This window comes from Nomascus leucogenys, chromosome 8 (genome assembly GCF_006542625.1).
Source record: "Nomascus leucogenys isolate Asia chromosome 8, Asia_NLE_v1, whole genome shotgun sequence".
Taxonomy (NCBI): Eukaryota; Metazoa; Chordata; class Mammalia; order Primates; family Hylobatidae; genus Nomascus; species Nomascus leucogenys.
The window spans coordinates 89,475,519-89,494,580 of record NC_044388.1 but is presented as its reverse complement, the minus strand read 5'-3'; the positions used below and the strand labels follow the sequence as shown (position 1 = coordinate 89,494,580).

The 19,062-nt window shown below is 45.9% G+C and overlaps 1 protein-coding gene across 3 annotated transcripts in view; it reads right to left on the bottom strand.

Annotated features, from left to right (window-relative positions):
* RGS3 (regulator of G protein signaling 3) overlaps nucleotides 1-19,062 on the bottom strand; it is a 188,145-nt gene that overhangs the window by 114,635 nt on the left and 54,448 nt on the right. For 2 of the 3 annotated variants that reach the window (XM_030817652.1, XM_030817657.1), the window contains 2 exons: nucleotides 4,320-4,370; nucleotides 742-800 (listed from right to left, as the gene is read on the bottom strand). In XM_030817652.1, the coding sequence (XP_030673512.1) occupies nucleotides 742-800; nucleotides 4,320-4,370 (110 nt within the window). Of the gene's footprint in view, nucleotides 1-741; nucleotides 801-4,061; nucleotides 4,117-4,319; nucleotides 4,371-19,062 lie in introns of those variants that run through there. The other variant, XM_030817653.1, reaches the window with a different exon arrangement.

Genomic DNA, 19,062 nt, shown 5'->3' with positions numbered 1-19,062 from the left:
TTCCCCCAAGCAGAGTGGTTTCCCCAGAAGTGAAAGGCCTCCTCTCTTCTAAGGTCCCAGCAGCTGCTGAGTGCTCCCTTCACAAAGGCTCCAGGTCAGCCTCCTGCTAAGGCCCCAAATCCATGTTCTCAACCCAGGGCTGTTCTAGCCCTGCTCCTGATAAAGTCCTTGCCAGCAGGGGCCTCTGATCAGCCTGAAGGCTTCAGGAAGAATGCTGAGGGCCAGCTCCTGGAACCCCAGCTGCCACACTTTAGGAAGCTCCTGGGCTTTGGCTCTCACTGAAAGTAGAGCCCCACCCCTACAAGGACCCTGTCTTTACAGCAAAAGCCCAACCCAGAAGGATCATCCAGCCCTCAGAGACACCCTCCACTCTACTGCCCAATTCTGGCCATCCTGCCCCTAGTTTGGGGGGAAAGTGGGTGAAAACGGTGCTTTTCACAAGAGATCTTAGGATTGCCTGTGGATTTCAGCCATCCACATACTCACTGTGCCCACCTGTATAGATGACCAAGATCGCCCTTAAGATTTTGGCTGTTGCAGGAAGCCCCAGGGACCCAGCCAAGCTAAGGGCATGGGTCTGTCCCAGCACCGGGCCCAATAAATGCCTATTGAGAAGATGAGTGAGATGGCAACTGCCTCCTCAAAGGTCACCAGCCCCACAGGTGTGCTGGGACCTTGGGACTGAGCCCAGTAACATGGCCCCTCAATATCCCGCTCCCCACCTCCAGCCCCACCACATACCTTCACATACGGATCACAGGCACCAGGCTGTTTGCTGATCAGGCCTTTACCTTCTATAACTAAAAGAGAATTCAGACATTGGGATGGATGAATGGAAACATACACACACACAGCGAGAAAGAGAGACACACATAGACATATCCACCCACACAAATAAAGAGACCTGAAAAGAAAAGCGTACCTGTGAGTAGCAGGGCTATGGCCCCTACTACTAGGCCCTTAATCTGCATAACCACCATTGGCTATGAACCTGCTCCGGTCTAGGCCATTCCCACCATCTCCCACGCTCTGGCAGCACCCTCACCAATGCATTACGGGGTACACTCAATTCCCTGAATCTTACAGCTGGAAGAGAACTACAGTTTATAGAATCCAACCCTTCATGTAATGGCAAAAATGAGGCTTCGAGGGGGGCCCAAGATAGTAAGAAACTTGCCCACAATCACAGAACAATGGGAATGACTGTTGGATTTGGAACCCATGTCTCTTGACTCCCGGCCCAGTGCTCTACCACATAAGACTGCCTTCTAGGAATGAAGAGGCCACTCACCATGTGCCATGAGCCATGCTGTGGCACTCATGGTGTGCCGTGAGCCATGCTGTGGCACTCATGGTGTGCCGTGAGCCATGCTGTGGCTGGCAGACAGCACAGCACAGGAGTCACAAGCTGGGGCCTCAGGGGTGGACGGACCCAGGCATGAATTCCAGCTGCACCGCTTACTCACCATATAAGCTAGAGTGAGTTGCTTTGCATGGGACAGAATTTGCCATTTTTAATGGTTTAGTGATAATAACATGCACTTCACATGGTTGTTGTGCCAATTAAATGAGGAAATGTGTCTGAAGTGCTCAGAGGAGTGCCCGGCAAATAAGTAATTGCTCAAAAAATGTTTGCTAAAGAAAAATAATACTAAATAAAGGCTAGGGGAGAGGTGTGGGGTGGGTGCAGGTGTGGTCACGAGAGTAGGCAGCACCATTTGCCTGAGGTCTATAGAAAGAAGACAATAGGCCTGATAGAACCTGAGCCTCAGTTCTATTTTCTTTTACGTCTGGTTTTTTTTGTTTGTTTTTTGTTTTGAGATGGAGTTTCGCTCTTGTTGCCTAGGCTGGAGTGCAATGGCATGATCTCGGCTCACTGCAACCTCCACCTCCCGGGTTCAAGTGATTCTCCTGCCTCAGCCTGCCAAGTAGCAGGGATTACAGGCATGCGCCACCACACCCGGCTAATTTTGTATTTTTAGTAGAGAGAGGGTTTCTCCATGTTAGTCAGGCTGGTCTCAAACTCCCGACCTCAGGTGATCCACTCGCCTCGGCCTTCCAAAGTGCTGGGATTATAGGCGTGAGCCAACGCACCAAGCCTTACATCTGGTTTTCATTGAGCCCTAGGGTTCAGCGCAGACAGTGCTCCCAGTAGTCTGAGGTGCAAGGTCTGGGAAGCCAATGGAAGGAGTGGGGACTGGCAGGAAGGGATGAAGGGCCTGAGACTGGGGTGAAGCCAAAGCAAACTGTGCAGGACAAATGGAGTGGTGGAGGCCAAGAAGCATTTTGCAAAAACTGTTTGCACAGCTGGAGTCAGGCCCCGGCAGGCAGAGAACACCCCTCTGCTGCTCCTTGGGAACTTCACGTTGGGTCCCCCATGGCCAGGACCAGAGGACCCAGGCGCCTACTAGTCTACTCTGCCCAGTATCCTGGTTACTGTTCCTGTGTGCATCCCTTCCCTCAAGGGTGTGGTTCTTGAGGGCAGGACCCAGGCCTGGTGACCTCCTGGGTCTCTCTAGCCAGCAGTGGCAATGAACCAGACCCAGTCCCTGCCCTCATTGCCTTCTCAGTCTGGCAGAGAGGCCAGACACAGGTGGCACAGTGTAGTCAGGGCTGTGACAAAGACACAAAGGAGAAAGCAATAAACCCAGCCCAGACAGGTGGGTCGGGGGGATGATTCCTGGAGGGGGAAATAATAAGGCAAAATGAGCCTTCCTTCCTGAGTCTTAATGATGATGAAGGCAGGCATATTTCTTACAAAATCAGAGCAGGGGGAGAGTTATTTTTCAAAAGGGGTTCCAAAAAAAGGTTATTCCAGGCACAGTGAATAGCAGGTGCAAAGGCACAGAGGCAGGAGCAAGCAAGATGCATTCAAGGGAGTGCATGTAACTGGATAGAGCTGGAGGTGGAGGGTACCTTCAGCGGCAAGAACCAGGGAGGCTGGAGAGATAGACGGGGCCTTCTGGGCTAAACAGAAGAGTCCTGGCAGTGGGGGCCATGAGAGCAACTCATGTAACTATTCATGCACTGGATGGAAGGATGGACACATGGACAGACAAACAGGTGGAGTATGAACTCTTCCTGTGCTGTGCTCCAGCCATGCTAGACAGCTCTTCAAATGCATCCTGCTCACTCTGACCCCCAGGCCTTTGCACTTGCTAGCCCTGTGCATGAAGTGCTAGCCACACCCTCCCTGCTCCTCTCTGCCTGGCTCAGGCCCATTCCTCCTTCAGGATACCATGTGGGCATCACCCCCTCTGCCAAGTCTTCCCTGGCATCCCATCAACACCATCTAGACAGGGGTGGGTGCTTCTCCTTGGTGTTCCCAGTCCCTAGCACAGAGCTAATGCTCAATCACTATTTTTGGAATGTATGGTTTTCTTTTCTTTTCTTTTTTTTTTTGAGATGGAGTCTCGTACTGTCACCTGGGCTGGAGTGCAATGGCATGATCTCGGCTCACTGCAACCTCCACCTCCCGGGTTCTAGCAATTCTCCTACCTCAGCCTCCCAAGTAGCTGGGATTACAGGCATCTGCCACCATGCCCAGCTAATTATTTTGTATTTTTAGTAAAGACGGGGTTTCACTATGTTGGCCAGGCTGGTCTCGAACTCCTGACCTCGTGATCTGCCCACCTCGGCCTCCCAAAGTGCTGGGTTTACAGGCATGAGTCACCGTGCCTGGCCAGTTTTCTATTTTATCTAACAAAAACTTATACAGGATTGACTACAAGTTCGGCACTGTTCTAAGCATTTTACTAATAGTAACTCTAATCTTTGTAGCAACCTGTAAGATACATAGTATTACCACCACTACTTGACAGATGAGAAAACTGAGCTTGTTCAAGGCCACTCAGCAAGTATCAGAGCCAGGGTTCAAATTACAGTGGTCTGGCTCCAAAGGCTATGATCTTAACCATGATACTATGCCGCCTGTCAACCAATGAATAAATGAATGAATGAGAAAAACAGAGAAAAGAAAGGATGGAATAAAGAAGAGAAGGAAGATAGGAAAACTCTTCTATAGCCCTGCTCTGATGGGGCCGAGAAGGAAGTTGAGGTACCCAGGGGCAGCTGTAGCCTGTCAATGAGAAAGGTCTACCATGTGGACTCCAGACACATCCAAGGCAGGACCAGGGCTGCTCTGTAGAAAGAGCCCCAGGTTAATACTGGCTTTTATCAATGGACACATGGCAGGACACTACACAAGGATGAGAAAAGAAGCCTTGGCCCATGGTGCCACCATCCCCCGACCCCAGCCCCAGGGAGGAAGCTGAGTGGCCCGCCCCTTCCTTGGTGAGCCTGCACAAAGCCGTACTCACTGTGAAGCAGCAGAACCCGGTCCTGGGCATCAATGGACAGCCTCAGCTGACCTACGGAAACAGCAACAGAAACAACCTTGCCTCAGCTCTCTGGTGGGTATAGTGGAAAAAACTGGAGGGAAGGTGACAGGAATGCTCTTTTGTTCATGTGAAGATATTCAAAGACTCATACAGTCTCTGGCTGGCAGGGACCTCAGAAGCCACAGGGTTCAGCCCCCCTCACCACATCGGGAGTCCCTTTCGAATGCCTCCAGCAGTGGTTTTCTAGCCTTGCTTGTGCCCCTCTGATGATGGGGAGCTCACTACTGTACGGGCAGCCAGGTGAATGCTGGGAGCTCTCACCGCTGGGCCATTGTCAAATGTTGGTAAAGGTGTAGGAAAACAAGTACTGTCATTCTCTGTTGGAGGGAGTGTAAATGGAGGGTAATTTCTGCCAAGATCTACTGAAATTTAAATGTGCATATTCTTCCACCTGAAAGTCTTCATTCCAGGTCACTATCGTAGACAAACACACACACGTGCACACAAAGGCTGGCACTACAGCATTGTTTAAGGAAAAACTGGAAATACCTGAAATGTTCATCAATATAGAAATAGTGAAGTCAACCATCTATAGCTGTACACGGAATAGTATGAGCTGTTATAGAGAATGGAGGAGCTCCATACGACCTGGCAGGGGAATATTATTGAGAAAAGTTTTAGGTTTTTGTTTTGTTTTGTTTTTGAGACAGGGTCTGCCTCTATCATCCAGGCTGTAGTGCAGTTGTGCAATCATAGCTCACTACAGCTTCAACCTCCTGGGCTCAAGCAATCCTCCTGCCTCAACCTCCCAAGCAGCTGAGACTACAGGCACACGCCACGGTGCCCAGCTATTTTTTAATTAATTTTTTGTAGAGAAGGGGTCTTGCTGTGTGTTGTCCAGCTTGGTCTCAAACTCCTGGGCTCAAGTGATCCTCCCACCTCAGCCTCCCAAAGTTCTGGGATTACAGGTGTGAGCCACCACGCCCCACAAAGATGAGTTTTTAAAGGAACAAGCAAATTTCAGAACAATACATAGGGTATGTATCTGGTGGGGGAGGGGAGTTCTGAAAGGATGCCAAATTAAAAACAGTGATCCCTTCTAGAGAACAGACTAGGAATTGGAGGAGGGTAGTCAAGAGGAATTTCAATCTATCACAACCGTTGTTTTAATAATTCAAATATATCCATGAACTATAGCACTTCTATAATTAAAAAGAAAGGAAAGAGGAAACAAAGGAAGAAGGAAAGAGGCAGGAGAAAGGAGGGGAGGAAGAGAAAGAGCAGGGAGGAAGGGAAGGGAACAGGGAGGGAGGGGACATGCAAAGAGAACAGAAGGACGGGGCTGGAAGGCAGGGCAAGAGTGAGTGGCCGGGTGAGGTTTATCCCCTGGCTTTTCCCATTTTTGTTTAAAATTTTTAAAAAAAGAAAAAACAGGACAAAACTTCAGGTCATCCTCACAGACACCCAATGGCCTCCAGCCAAGACAGAGAAGAGAGAGAGGGTCACACTCCTCTTCGTCGGTGACATCGAAAATGTTTCTCTCAGTCCAGTAGACTTTCCCTGGGACCTCAAAAAGCTGCTGAACTCAGTCCACCCCATGGACAGGCACTGGAGACATCAGAGAGCAGGGCAGGGCACACCTACCAGAAAGCCCAGGCATGTCTCCATCTGTGACGACCCTGGCTAGCAGTGCCCTCCGTCTGTCCAGTCACCTGTAGCGATGGGGAGCTTGCTTCCTGCGGAGGGAGCCCTTTCCCTTTTGAAAGAGCTCTGATTGTTCAATGCTGCGTCTTATATTAAGCCAACAGTGGCCTCTCAGTAACTTTCATTGCCTGGATCTAGTTCTGCATTCTCTGGGCTCTTTCTTCTAGACCTGAACTCCAAAGTCCTTCCACAATCCCTCACAGCACAGTGAGACATCCCCTCATCATCCCATCTGGCCACCTCTGGACATGCCTCATGAAACTAGGCTGGCAGCTGGGGCTCTGCTTTGTTGCTGGTTAGAGAACATGTTTGGAGAACCCTTCATGTCTCTTATCTCTGCATAAGTCCACCAATCACTGTGACCTAGACATCACTTGACCCTCATACTTCTGGTGTTCAAGCTTCAGTCCCAAGCAATTCAGGCTCCCGCAAACCCTGGTCTAGCCCTTCATCGATCAGAAATATCTGCTGCTCTCCTGTCCAGGATCCAGATCTCAGAAGCCCAGGAATCCTGTTTCAGTTCCAGCCCTAACTGCCCTCTTCTTTCAGGACCACAGTGGCCATGGATGTGAGGTGGAGCTAATAACAGGGGTTATGGCACTCTCCAAGCTGTGATCAGATAACGCTGGCGGGTGAGGAAGACTCCTTGGATGAAAGGCGCTGGGAGAACTGACAGTATCATTATCTCAAAGTCTGAGCAATTACTTCACTGTGGCTCCCTATAGCTGAGAAACCTATGAAAACTGTGCCCGATCTAGTGTGGGGTGGGAGAGAGAGAGGTTTGGAAACAGGCAAACGAAGCCAGCAGTCTTGGGTTGAATTTCAGCAACTCAAAGACACCTATGTTTAACATGAAACATTTTTTCTGAAACTACTACCTGTGCAAAGCCAGCTCTGGCACAAACATGCTTGGATGCGAAAGCCACATGAACCCCAGTGCTCCACAACACCTACCACCTAACTAACAGTGGCCCTTTGCCCAGAAGTCAGGGTCAAGAAATATCCAGACACAAATGATCACTAATTCCATTTAGCAAATATTTGCTGGGCATCTGCACAAGGCTGGGCAGGTGCCTGCCCTCACAGGGCTCACAGCCCAGTGGTTAGGACAAGGACTTAGGCAAGGTCAAGTGGGAAGCTGGAGGCTGACAAAGGGCCAGGGGCAAAGGCTGACTCAGGATTGAGACGAGTCTGCACCACACCACACCGCTCCCGTTCCAGGCCCTGCCAGCCAGGGGCTTCTCAGGAAGGCCAGGGTGCCTTGTACCCTGTTACAGCAGAGAAACCAAACCCAGCAGACCAGACTCCAGGCTCCCCAGGCCAGGACACACCTGCCCCAGTTCACAAGATCCCTCCCTAGGCCATGCCTGTCCCCTCCTTCCCCCCATCAGGCTACTCCACCAAATGTCTGACACACAGGCCCCTGAAGTCATCTTGCCCAGTCTCCTCATTTTGTAGCCAGAATAGTCATGCCTGAGATGGAAGGTGATTTTCTCTGGGCCCAGAGAATCCAGGGCTGGAGATTAGAACTCTACCCCTACTCCAGCACTCTTTCCTGTGCAGTCTTCTGAAACACCCACAGCCCTCTAGCATGCATCTCCTCTACTGTGCCTGCTGCGTTTGCCAACACAACCTTCAGATTCAGAGGTAGAGAGAACCATTAGGGACAGCACCAGGTGCCACAGCTTTTCTCAAGAAACCAACAGGTTAGCTGGGCATAGTGGCACATCCTATAGTCCCAGCTGCTTGGGAAGCTGAGGTGGGAGGACCACTTGAATCCAGGAGGTTGAGCCTGCAGTGAACCATGATCACACCACTGCACTCCAGCCTGGACCTTGGGGAACAGTGTGAGACCTGTCTCAAAGGAAACAAAAAGAAAACGAAAAAAAAGAGAGGGCAGCCTCCTAGAAATGTCTCCAATCTAGAGAAAGAAACCTCCAGGTGACGGCAAAGTCAGGCTGAATCCCTGGAGTCTTCAGCTCACCTAGGCACCAGCTAATTTGGCATCCTTTCAGAACACCCCCCACCACCACCTCCCTTCACAGATACATACCCTATGTATTGTTCTGAAATTTGCTTGTTACTTTGAAAACTTGTCTTTGTGGGGTGTGGTGGCTCATGCCTGTAATCCCAGCACTTTGGGAGGCTGAGGTGGGAGGATCGCTTGAGCCCAGGAGTTTGAGACCAATCTGGACAATATAGCAAGAGCCCTTCTCTACAAAAAATTAATTAAAAAAATAGCCGGGCACCATGATGCATGCCTGTAGTCTCAGATACTTGGGAGGTTGAGGCAGGAGGACTGCTTGAGCCCAGGAGGTCGAAGCTGTAGTGAGCTATGATTGCATGACTGCACTCCAGCCTGGGTGATAGAGCCAGACCCTGTCTCAAAAAACAAAAACCTAAAACTTTTCTCAATAATATTCCTGCCCCTATACCTCTGGTTTTTTCAACACTCCCCATTCCTCCCTAGACTCGGGGAGCATTCAGGCTAAAGGGCTTGAAGTCATCCTCATCGAGGTTGGGCAGGGCCCTTGGACAGGGCATGTCCCCTGTTCCCATGAGACCGCAGTGGGCACCAACACTATGTGCAAAAGGTGGTAGTGATGGATGCCCAGAGAGGCTGCAAATGTGTACCAGGGCCCAGAGCCAAAGGGAGAATAGACAGGGCCCCATATGGCAGGAAAAATACTGGATGGGAGTGAGCTTCAGAAAGCCTGGAAAAGGCAACAAACCCAAATTCTGCGGAGCACAGGACTTGAAGGGCTCAGACTTACTGGGCACTTTTAAATAGATGTGGACACCAGCTAAAGAAATTCAATCTGGCAGACAATACTCAGTAGAGAACCACAGATGAACTCTAACCTACTGGCCACAGTTAGAAAGAGACATACTCAGAAAATAAAGGAAGTAGATGGGGACTGCACACCTTTGCTAGACTCAGGGATCAGCCGGAATGTGTCCCAGCGGGAGCCCATGCCACCCTGAGATGCGCAGAGAATACATCTATGATGGACTTGCCTGGCTAGCATGAAGCAGCAGGCATCCTAAAATCCAATTCACCCCAGAAGCCGCTGCCCATTTAAGAACTGTCACATGTTAAAAGCTACAGGAAGGGTGATGATATCCAGACAAACATACGAAGGCAGTTGGGTCTACATGGAGCCTAGTCAGCCACTAACATCCACAAATTTCCCCTCCATTTATGAGGACACGTCTGTACTCAAGTCTTCCTCACAAGAGGGAGGGAGCCCAGCCAGATGCCAGGCACGCCCTCTCTCTGTGGTCTTCAGCTGCCTCATCCACACCCCAGACCTGATTCAGGCTCAGAAAGGGTTAAGCATGTGTTTACCAATTTCACTGCCTGCTTGATCTAAGGGAGAAATGGTAGGCTGTAGTGGCGCTGGGAAACAGGCAGCCACACAGCTCTACGGACATAACCCAGGAGAATTTCCCATGGCTACTGTGTTAAAAGAAGGAGAACCTTGAGTTCCATTCAAAAAAGTGGCCCTGGTTTGCGAAGGTGAGGACATAGGACACACAGCGCTGGGATAAAAATTGTGATGGGTCAGTTCAATCCCCTGGCCTCTCTGCTTCCTGTGAAAGCTGATATTAATGTAGTTTCAGAAGCTCTTTTTCCTTACAGAAAGAGATTGCTCTGGCCAGCATAAGTCTTCTAGTCTACTCAGAAATTCTATTTTTCAACATGAACTAATAAATTAGCATTCAGGTCTCTTGATAATTTAGATTCCCATGGATCACTCACAAGGGATTCTAGGTCTATCCTGGGCAAGCTGGTAAAATAAAACTCCTGAATCTACTGCAGTCAGCATCTAATCTTGGCTGGACCATAACACCACTAGCAGTCCTGTGGGGGCTCAGACCCAAACATCCTACAGGATTCACACATATCTCACCCCAGAGTTCAGGGCCATAGTGAACTACCAGGCTAGGCACACACACGGAGAGAATAAAGTCAATGTTTCTTAGATGTTTACTAGGTACTCAGCACTTTACTATAAGCTTATTTCTTTTACTCCTCACGATAACTCCGTGAAATGGTTACTACTTTTATCCCAATTTACAGGCAAAGAAGCTGAAGATTATTAAGAGGTAAACAGGTTGGCTGGGCATGGTGGCTCACACCTGTAATCCCAACACTTTGGGAGGCTGAGGCAGGATGATCACTTGAGGCCAGGAGTTTGAGATCAGCCTGGGCAACACAGCAAGCCTCTGTCTCTCCAAAAACGTTTTTTTAAAATTAGCCAGACGTGGTGGTGTGCACCTATAGTCCCAGCTACTCAGGAGGCTGAGGTGGGAGGATCACTGGAGCCCAGGAGGTTGAGGCTGTAGTGAGCCATGATCACACCACTGCACTCCAGCCAGGGAAACAGAGTGAGACCCTAACTCAAAAAAAAAAAAAAAAATAGCTAAAACAGGTTGTCCAAATCACACAGCCAGTAAGCGGCAGAGCTAGGGTTTGCATTTAGGCAGTCCAGGGCCCCCACTGTTAGCCTCTCTATACCTATGATGGGTTTAAAATTTGTCCACAAAGTCTTTGATACTCTTCCTTTCAAGAGGTGAAGCCTAGTTCCTCCCTTCAGACATGGGCTGGACTTAGTGACTTGCTTCTAACAAACAGAATGTGGTAGAAATGACAATGGATGACTTTCAACATTAGGATATTAAAGGTATTATTAGTTCCTTCTTTTTTTAACAGCTGTATTGGGATATAATTAACATATCATATGTTTCATCGATTTTGTTTATTATTGAGATGGAGTCTCACTCTGTCACCCAGGCTGGAGTGCAATGACATGATCTCAGCTCACTGCAACCTCTGCCTCCCAGGTTCAAGTTATTCTCCTGTCTCAGCCTCCCCAGTAGCTGGGATTACAGGCATGCACCACCCACACCTGGCTAATTTTTTGTATTTTTAGTACAGACAGAGTTTCACCATGTTGGCCAGGCTGCTCTCGAACTCCTGACCTTAGATGATCCACCCTCCTCGGCCTCCCAAAGTGCTGGGATTGAGCCACCGCACCCGGCCACAATTCACCAATTTAAAGCATGTAATTTTCTTTTAGTATATTCACAGGATTCTGTAATCAATCACCTCTATCTAATTTTAGAACATTTTCATCCTCCCCTAAAAGAAATCCCATACTCTTTCGCAGTCACAGCCTATTCCCTTCTCCCTTCAGCCCCTGTCAACCACTAATCTGCTTTCTGTCTCTAAGGACTTGCCTATTCTGGATACTTATGTAAATAGAATCACACAACACATGGTCTTTTGTGATTGACTTCTTTCACTTAGCATAATGTTTTCAAGGTTCACCCATATTGTAGCACGTATCAGTATTTTATTCCTTTTGTGGCCAAATAATATTCCATTGTATGGATATACCACATTTTGTTTATCCACTCATTTGGTGATGGATATTTCAGGTTATTTCGACTTTTTGGCTATTATGAATAATGCCGTTTTGAACATGTGTGTGTGTCCATATGTTTGTGTGAGCATGTGTTTTCATTCCTCTTGGATTTATACCTAAGAGTGGAATTGCTGGGTCAAATGGTAACTCTACATTTAACTGTTCTGAGGAACTGCCAAACTTTTCCACAGTGGTTGCACCATTTGACATTCCGGCCAGCAGTGTACAAGGGTTCCAATTTCCCCTCAACTTCTTCAATGTCTATTATTGTCTTTTTTTTTATTATAGTCATTCTAGTATGATAGTATCTCGTTGTGGTTTTGATTTGCATTTCCCTGATAACTAATGACATTGAGTACTTTTTCATGTGCTGTTAGCCATTTTTCTTTGGAAAAAAATGTCTATTCAAATCCCTTACCCATTTTTGAGCTGGGTTACTCATCTTTTTATGGGAGTTCTTTCTTGCTTTCATTTTTGTATCACTTGCCTAGAGGGAAGTCAGTTGCCACATAATAAGGAAGCTCAAGCAATCCTATGAAGAGGTCCATGCGATAAGAAACAGAAGCCTCCTAATTACAGGTAGCAAGGAACTGAGGCCTCCTGCCGAGAGCCATGTGAATGAGCCATCTTGGAAAGGGACCCTCCAGCCCCAGTAATGCCTGCTCGGACAACTGCAGGTAGGCAGGCAGGGAGAAAGGAAGGAGGGATGGAGAGAGGGAGCAGGGGAGGAAGGGACGGAAGAAGCAGGGAGGGAGGAGAAAAGGAGGGAGAGAGGCAGAAAGGGAGAAAAAAAAACAAAAACCAATTCAAAAAGCTTAGAAAACATATGTAGGGGACTTCCATTTCTGAGATGACAGATCCACTGAGGAAAACTAGAAATGCTAAACAAAATATGTTAAAGCATCTTCTTAGATAAACAAGAGAGAGAGAAGCTACCAGGCAGGATCTAGGGGGATGGAAGACTGTAGAAGGAAGCCCAGTGTTTTTCTGGGCTAATTTTCTCCTGGGGTGTTTTCAAATTCCGGAGGGCTGATCGAGAGATCAAGAGGCTGAGTGAGTTTCTGCCTGCTTCTCAGGGCTAGAGGAATAGGAACTAGGGACCAGGGCCCACTGACAAGCAGGGTTCTTCTGAGCACCACCTTTTGCGTAGGGACCCTGAAGGGTTGCTCCATAGGAATAGTGTGAACTGTAATCAGACACAGCTACTCCAGGGACTACAGCTCAACTTCAAGTACTCTCAGTCCTAACACTGAATTAAGACTATCCCAGTGACCCTAAGCACCTGACAAACGAACAAAGATTTTTTGAAGGAAAATATCATCCTAGGTCTGCACTGAGAAGAAAATTAATAATAACAACAACTCTGTGCCTGTACTGTTTGTTTGTTGTTTGTTTGTTTTGAGTCAGGGTCTCACTCTGTCACCCAGGCTAGGGTACAGTGTCATAATCACAGCTCACTGTAGTCTTGACCTCCTAGGCTCAAGTGATCCTCCTGCCTCAGCCTCCCAAGTAGCTAGGACCACAGGTGCACATCATCATGCCCAGCTAATTTTTTTATTTTTTGTAGAGATGAGCTCTCACTATGTTGCCTAGGCTGGTCTCGAACTTCTGGGCTCAAGCGATCCTCCTGCCTTGGCCTCCCAAAGTGCTGGGATTATAAGCATGGGTCACTCACCACTCCCAGCCATGTGCCTGTTCTTTGTAACAGACACAGCACACCTACAGTGTAGATCCAAAAAGGTTGAAAGAAAAAGGATGGAAAAAGATATGTCAGGCAAATATAAACTGAAAGAAGCATGGGTAGCTATGTTAATATCAGGAAAAGTAGACTTTATCCCTACTAGAAATAAAGAACACTTCATAACAATAATAGACTTCATAATAAAAATTTCAGCTCACCAGAAAGATAATAATTCTAAATCTGTATGTTGTTAACATAGCTTCAACATATGTAAAGGAAAAACTGACACAACTGCAATGGGAAATAGACAAATTTACAATCACAGTGGGAATTCTAATACACCTCTCTTAGTAACTGACAGAGAAAACAGGAAAAATAAACAAGGATACTGAATATTTGAACAATATAAAGAGCAAACTTGACCTAAACTTGACATACACAAAGAACACTGTACCCAACTGCCACAGAATCCTTTTCAAGTACACAAAGAACATTTATAAAAATTGACTCTCTTTGGGAGGCCAAGGCAGGCAGATCACCTGAGGTCAGGAGTTCGAGACCAGTGTGGCCAACATGGTAAAACCCCATCTCTACTAAAAATACAAAAATTAGCCAAGCATGGTGGTGGGCACCTGTAATCCCAGCTACATGGGAGACTGAGCCAGGAGAATCGCTTGAACCCAGGAAGGGGAGGCTGCAGTGAGTTTACATTGTGCCACCTCACTCCAGCCTGGTGACAGAGTGAGACTCAGTCTCAAAACAACAACAACAACAACAAAACAAAAAAAAACTAACTCTATGCTGAGCCTTCAAGTACATCTTGATGAATTTCAAGGAATTGAAAGGATGGAGAATATGTTCTCTGACTAAAATGCAAAGTAAATATAAAAATATTACCAGAAAATCCCCAATATTTTGAAATTTAGAAATATACTTCTAACTAACCCAAGGAGTGAAAAAGAAATGACAATGAAAATTAGAAAATATTTTGAAGTAAATGATAAAGAAAAAAACTACATTATCAACGTGAGTCTTCTAAATACTAGAAATGTTCAATTTTTGACTCTGGTGAAAGTTGCAAAGGTATTTTCTTTGTGATAAGTCACTGGATTGCACATTATTGGGGGGGGGACACTTTTCTGTCTGTCTGTATAATATTTCAAAATTTTTTAAATGTTTAAAAAGAACATACAAAGCAGAATTGGAAAAGAGGACAGAAACTTTAAGGAATTTCTGAAAGCTTCCGAGCAGATGGACTCTGAATGACAGAAAAGCCAATAAATGCTGAGGAGTATGACCAGCAAATGATGAGCTCCTGAGAAACAGTTGGATAGGTTTCCCCAGCCACGCCAGGGAATCTCCCAGGCTCAGAGCAGCAGGACTGGAAACTCGTGCCAGCCAGGGACAGCTGGCAGGGACACATTGAAGGCCTCCAGCTCAGGGCCTGACCGTGCACTGCCCAACACACCACACAGCTGGCTGACATCTGTTCCCAAGCTTCACTCTCACTACAGAAAATGAATTATTTATCTCCATGGCTTCTAAAGAGTGGCAGAGAAAGGAGTGAAACAGGCCCCAGCTAACATTGTACCAACACAACAAACATGAGGAAAAAAAAAAAATGCCGAGCAAATCAATGACACTCCTAAGTCTACTCTGCGTCCAGAACCACATCTTCCCGACTTCCCTCTGGCAAATCAGGGACTCTAGGCAGTCCTCTAGAGCCTGCGTTTAGAGCTGCTCCTGACAGCTTTCATTTTTAGGTTCATAGGGGGCTGGCATTTCTAAAGAGAGGTGCCAATGTCCACAGCCACCTGCAGACCTCAGAACATGTCCAGCTTGCCCATCATCTCCAGACCCAGATACCCTGCAGAAAAGGCAACCTGTTCTCTCTCCTGACCACTCACCATATCCAGGTGACTAGAGATCCCAAGCAAGTTAAAATTTGGTTCAGAGACCCCAGGTAAGTTAATAATTTGCTTCATCAGTCAAACTAGTAAGTTGGTATCCCTTCAAGATGATATTTTAAAACTATCCAACATTTTTGTGAACTTGGGTTTTTTTATTTTCTATATAAAATATTATGCCTAAAATTCATATGGAAATTCAAGGGACCCAGGATAGCCAAAATGATCTCGAAAGAGAAGAACAAAATTGGAGGATTTACACAACCTGATTTCAAAATGTACTACAAAGCAACAGTAATCAAGAGAGTATGATACTGGAATGATAATAGACAGATAGATCAATGGAATAGAATTGAGAGCCTAGAAATAAGCCGTGGGTCTATGGGCAATTGATTTTCAATAAAGGTACCAAGATCATCCAATAGAGAAATAATGGTATTTTCCACAAATGGTACCGGGAAAACTGGACAGCCACACAAAAGAATGAAGTTGAACTCTTACCTCATACCATACACAAAAATTAACTCAAAGTGGATCAAAGATCTAAATATAAGAGTCAAAACTATAAAAATCTTAGAAGAAAACATACAGGTAAATCTCTTGGTAACCGACAGAACCTTAGATTTGGTGGTAAATTCTGAGATATAACACAAAGTACAAGTAACAAAAGGTAAAGTAAATTGAACTTCATCAAAATTAAAAACGTTTGGGGTTCTGGTTGGGCACAGTGGTTCATGCCTATAATCCCAGCACTTTGGGAGGCCAACGCAGGAGATCGCTTGAGTCCATGAGTTCAAGACTAGCCTGGGCAACATAGGGAAACCTCATCTCTATGAAAAGCTTTTTTTACACAAGAAAAATTAGCCAGGCATGGTGGCACATGTCTGTAGTACCAGCTACTCAGGATGCTGAAGTGGGAGGATCACTTGGGCACAGGAGGTCAAGGCTGCATGGTCAAAGGGGAGCCATGATCATGCCACTGCACTCCAGCCTGGGCAACAGAGCAAGACCCCATCCCCAAAAAAAGTTTGAGATTCAATGAGCACTATCAAGAAAGTGAAAAAACTCAGATTTAGAGAAAATATTTGCAAATCACATATCTGTTAAGGAGCTTGCATCTAGAATATATAAAGAAATCTTACAACTCAATAATAACAAGACAAAAAGCCCAATTTTAAAATGAACAAAAGATCTGAATACATTCTTCTCCAAAGAAGATATATAAATAATGAGCACATGAAAAAATGTTCAACATCACGAGTCATCAGGAAAATGCAAATCGAAACTATAATGAGTATCAATTCATACCCACTAGGATAGGTAGAATTAAAAAGTCAGATAATAATAAGTGTTGGTAAGGATGTGGAAAAACCAAAACCCACATACACTGCTGATGGGAACATAAAATGATACACCTACGTTGGAAAAGAGTTTGGTAGTTCCCTAAATAGTTCAGCAGAGTTACCATAGGACTCAGCAAATCTACTCCTAGGTATACACTGTGTGTATATGAAGAGAAATGAAAATATTTGTCCACACAAAAACTTGTTCACAAATGTTCATGGCAGTATTATTCATAATAGTCAAAAGGGAGAAACAACCAAAATATTTATCACCAGATGAATAAATTTTTAAAATATGGTATATCCATACAATGAATACTATTCAGCCATAAAAATGAATGGAGTACTGATATCTGCTCCAACATGGGTTAAACTTGAAAACATTATGCTAAGTGAAAGAAGTCAGTCACAAAAAAAAATATGATTCCATTTATATGAAATGTCCAGAATAGGCAAATCTACAGAGAGAGAATAGATTAGTAATTGCTTAGGGTTTGGGACAAGGGAGGATGGTACAAGCTAAAGAGAATAATGTCTCTTTTTGAGGGAATGAAAATGTTCTAAAATTGTGATAATAGTTACACATCTCTGTGAATATACTAAAAACCATTGAATTGTATGGTTTAAATGAGTGAATTGTATATATCTGAATTATATCTCAATAAAGCTGTTACAAGAAAAATCAGCAAATATCCTAATCAAAATAAAATATATAATCCTGGAGAAAAATATTATGTATACCTATAATGACTTCAAATTACATCAGTTTTCACAATAAAGAAAAATAATCCCTCCAGAGTAGTTGGGTCCTAGCCTCAGCTTGCCTACTCCCTTCCCTTGAAGTAAGGCCACCTCCTCAGAAGGCAGTGTCCTTCAATTATTGTCACTTGAACATACCCCTTTTGGGGGACAAGGGGTTGTGTTCATGTGTACACACAAATACATATATCATGCAGTACTCTCCCCAAAGGGAATTCTGATCAAAACAGTTTTGTCTCTTTGTATTTCCATAGATGATTATGCTCCCTTTACATGTCTGTGCTCAGGAAACTACCAGCTAAGCAACATCTTCATCTGGTTCTACCAAGGCAAAGCTTACTGTAGAAGGGCAGGGGCTACCTACTATGCTAAGGAAAGGCCAGTGAACTGAGAAAAACTTAGCCAAAACCTTCACAGTAAAAGTGGTCCCGATTGCTACCAAAACTGACTCTGAATCCATAGCTTCCAAACCTGGATGACAGTCTGAATGCTCTGTGGCTTCTTAAGTGTTCATATTCTCAGGCTGTACCCCAGACCTATTAAACCAGAGTCTCCAGAAGAAGATTCTAGGAATCTGTGTATTTTGACAGGCTCCCCACATGCTTCTGATATTTGGCCAGGTTTGGAAACCACTGATAGGAATCTTTGCTCGTAAGCAAATCAGCGAAGATCACAGTGGATAAAGAAAATCAGCAGCCTGAAAGAGGGGCACCACGACAAATGGCACCCAGGGAAACAGCCAGTGCAGGAAACAGGAGAGAATTTCTCAAATGCTCTCAGGAGCATCCTCAGAGAGATGTGAGAGGAGCCTGCACAAATAAGAGCAGGTGGCTTCCCATACCACCCAGGCTCCTGCCTGCCTCCTGTACACTCAGGTCACAGTCCCTTGTTCAAGCAGCAACCTTCCCTGATACCCAGTGGACCCAGCCCTGAGGCCATGGCTGGGCAGGAAGATCCACTCCCTGCTGGGCCTGAACCCTCCCCACTTCAGATCTGGCAGGGAGATTAATCCAATAGAAGAACATGGACCGATGCAAGGAAATACATCAGGCCACTAAGGAAAACATATGGGTTACAAAATTGTCCATACAAACTTGATCTCAATTGTGTTGAAATTTGACCCCTAAATACACACACGCACACACACACACACACACACACACACACAGAAATAGGTGTGGAAATAAGCATGGGAGGATATAAATCAGAAAGTTAACAGTGGTCTCCCTGGGAAGTCAGATTACAAGTGATTTTCACTTTCTTCTTTTGACTAAGTTTTCAGCAGTAAACACATGCAACCATGATAATAAGGAGGAAAAAAGCAAACATATTTTTACTTTTTAATCAGGACACAGCTAAGGTAAGAGGCCTCACAGTTCCCTGACACCCTCTCCCGACCACTCCTACCCCAACCAATACAGATCATCCTGGAAACCACCCTTGTCTCATAGATCCCTGCATCCCAATGGGGTTAGCAGGAATTGCCTCCTAGGCTGGGGCATTAAGTGAGATAATGCAGGTAAAACACTTGGCATAAGGAATGGCAATGGTAAGTGCTCAACAAATGATGGCTAGTTAATTGCCCTTTATCGTCCACCAACTAGACCAGTGAATTCCGGCTGCCAGACGTCAGGCAATTTCCAGAGGCCAAGCCACTGCTCTTCCATCATTCCCTCTACCCCTAAGGAAAAAAAGCAGGTTGTGGAAAACCAAATATGTTGGGCAGGAGTAAGCCTGAGAGCAGAAGAGCCAGGAACCTCAGGGAGGGACCAAATTCCTTGGGCACTCTTTCTTTGAAAGCTAGGCAAAGTCCAGTTATGTTTCAGTAACAGCCCCAACCTTTAGAAGGAAATTGTATGCAAGTTCAAACAAAAATACGCTGGACAGGTCGTCTCT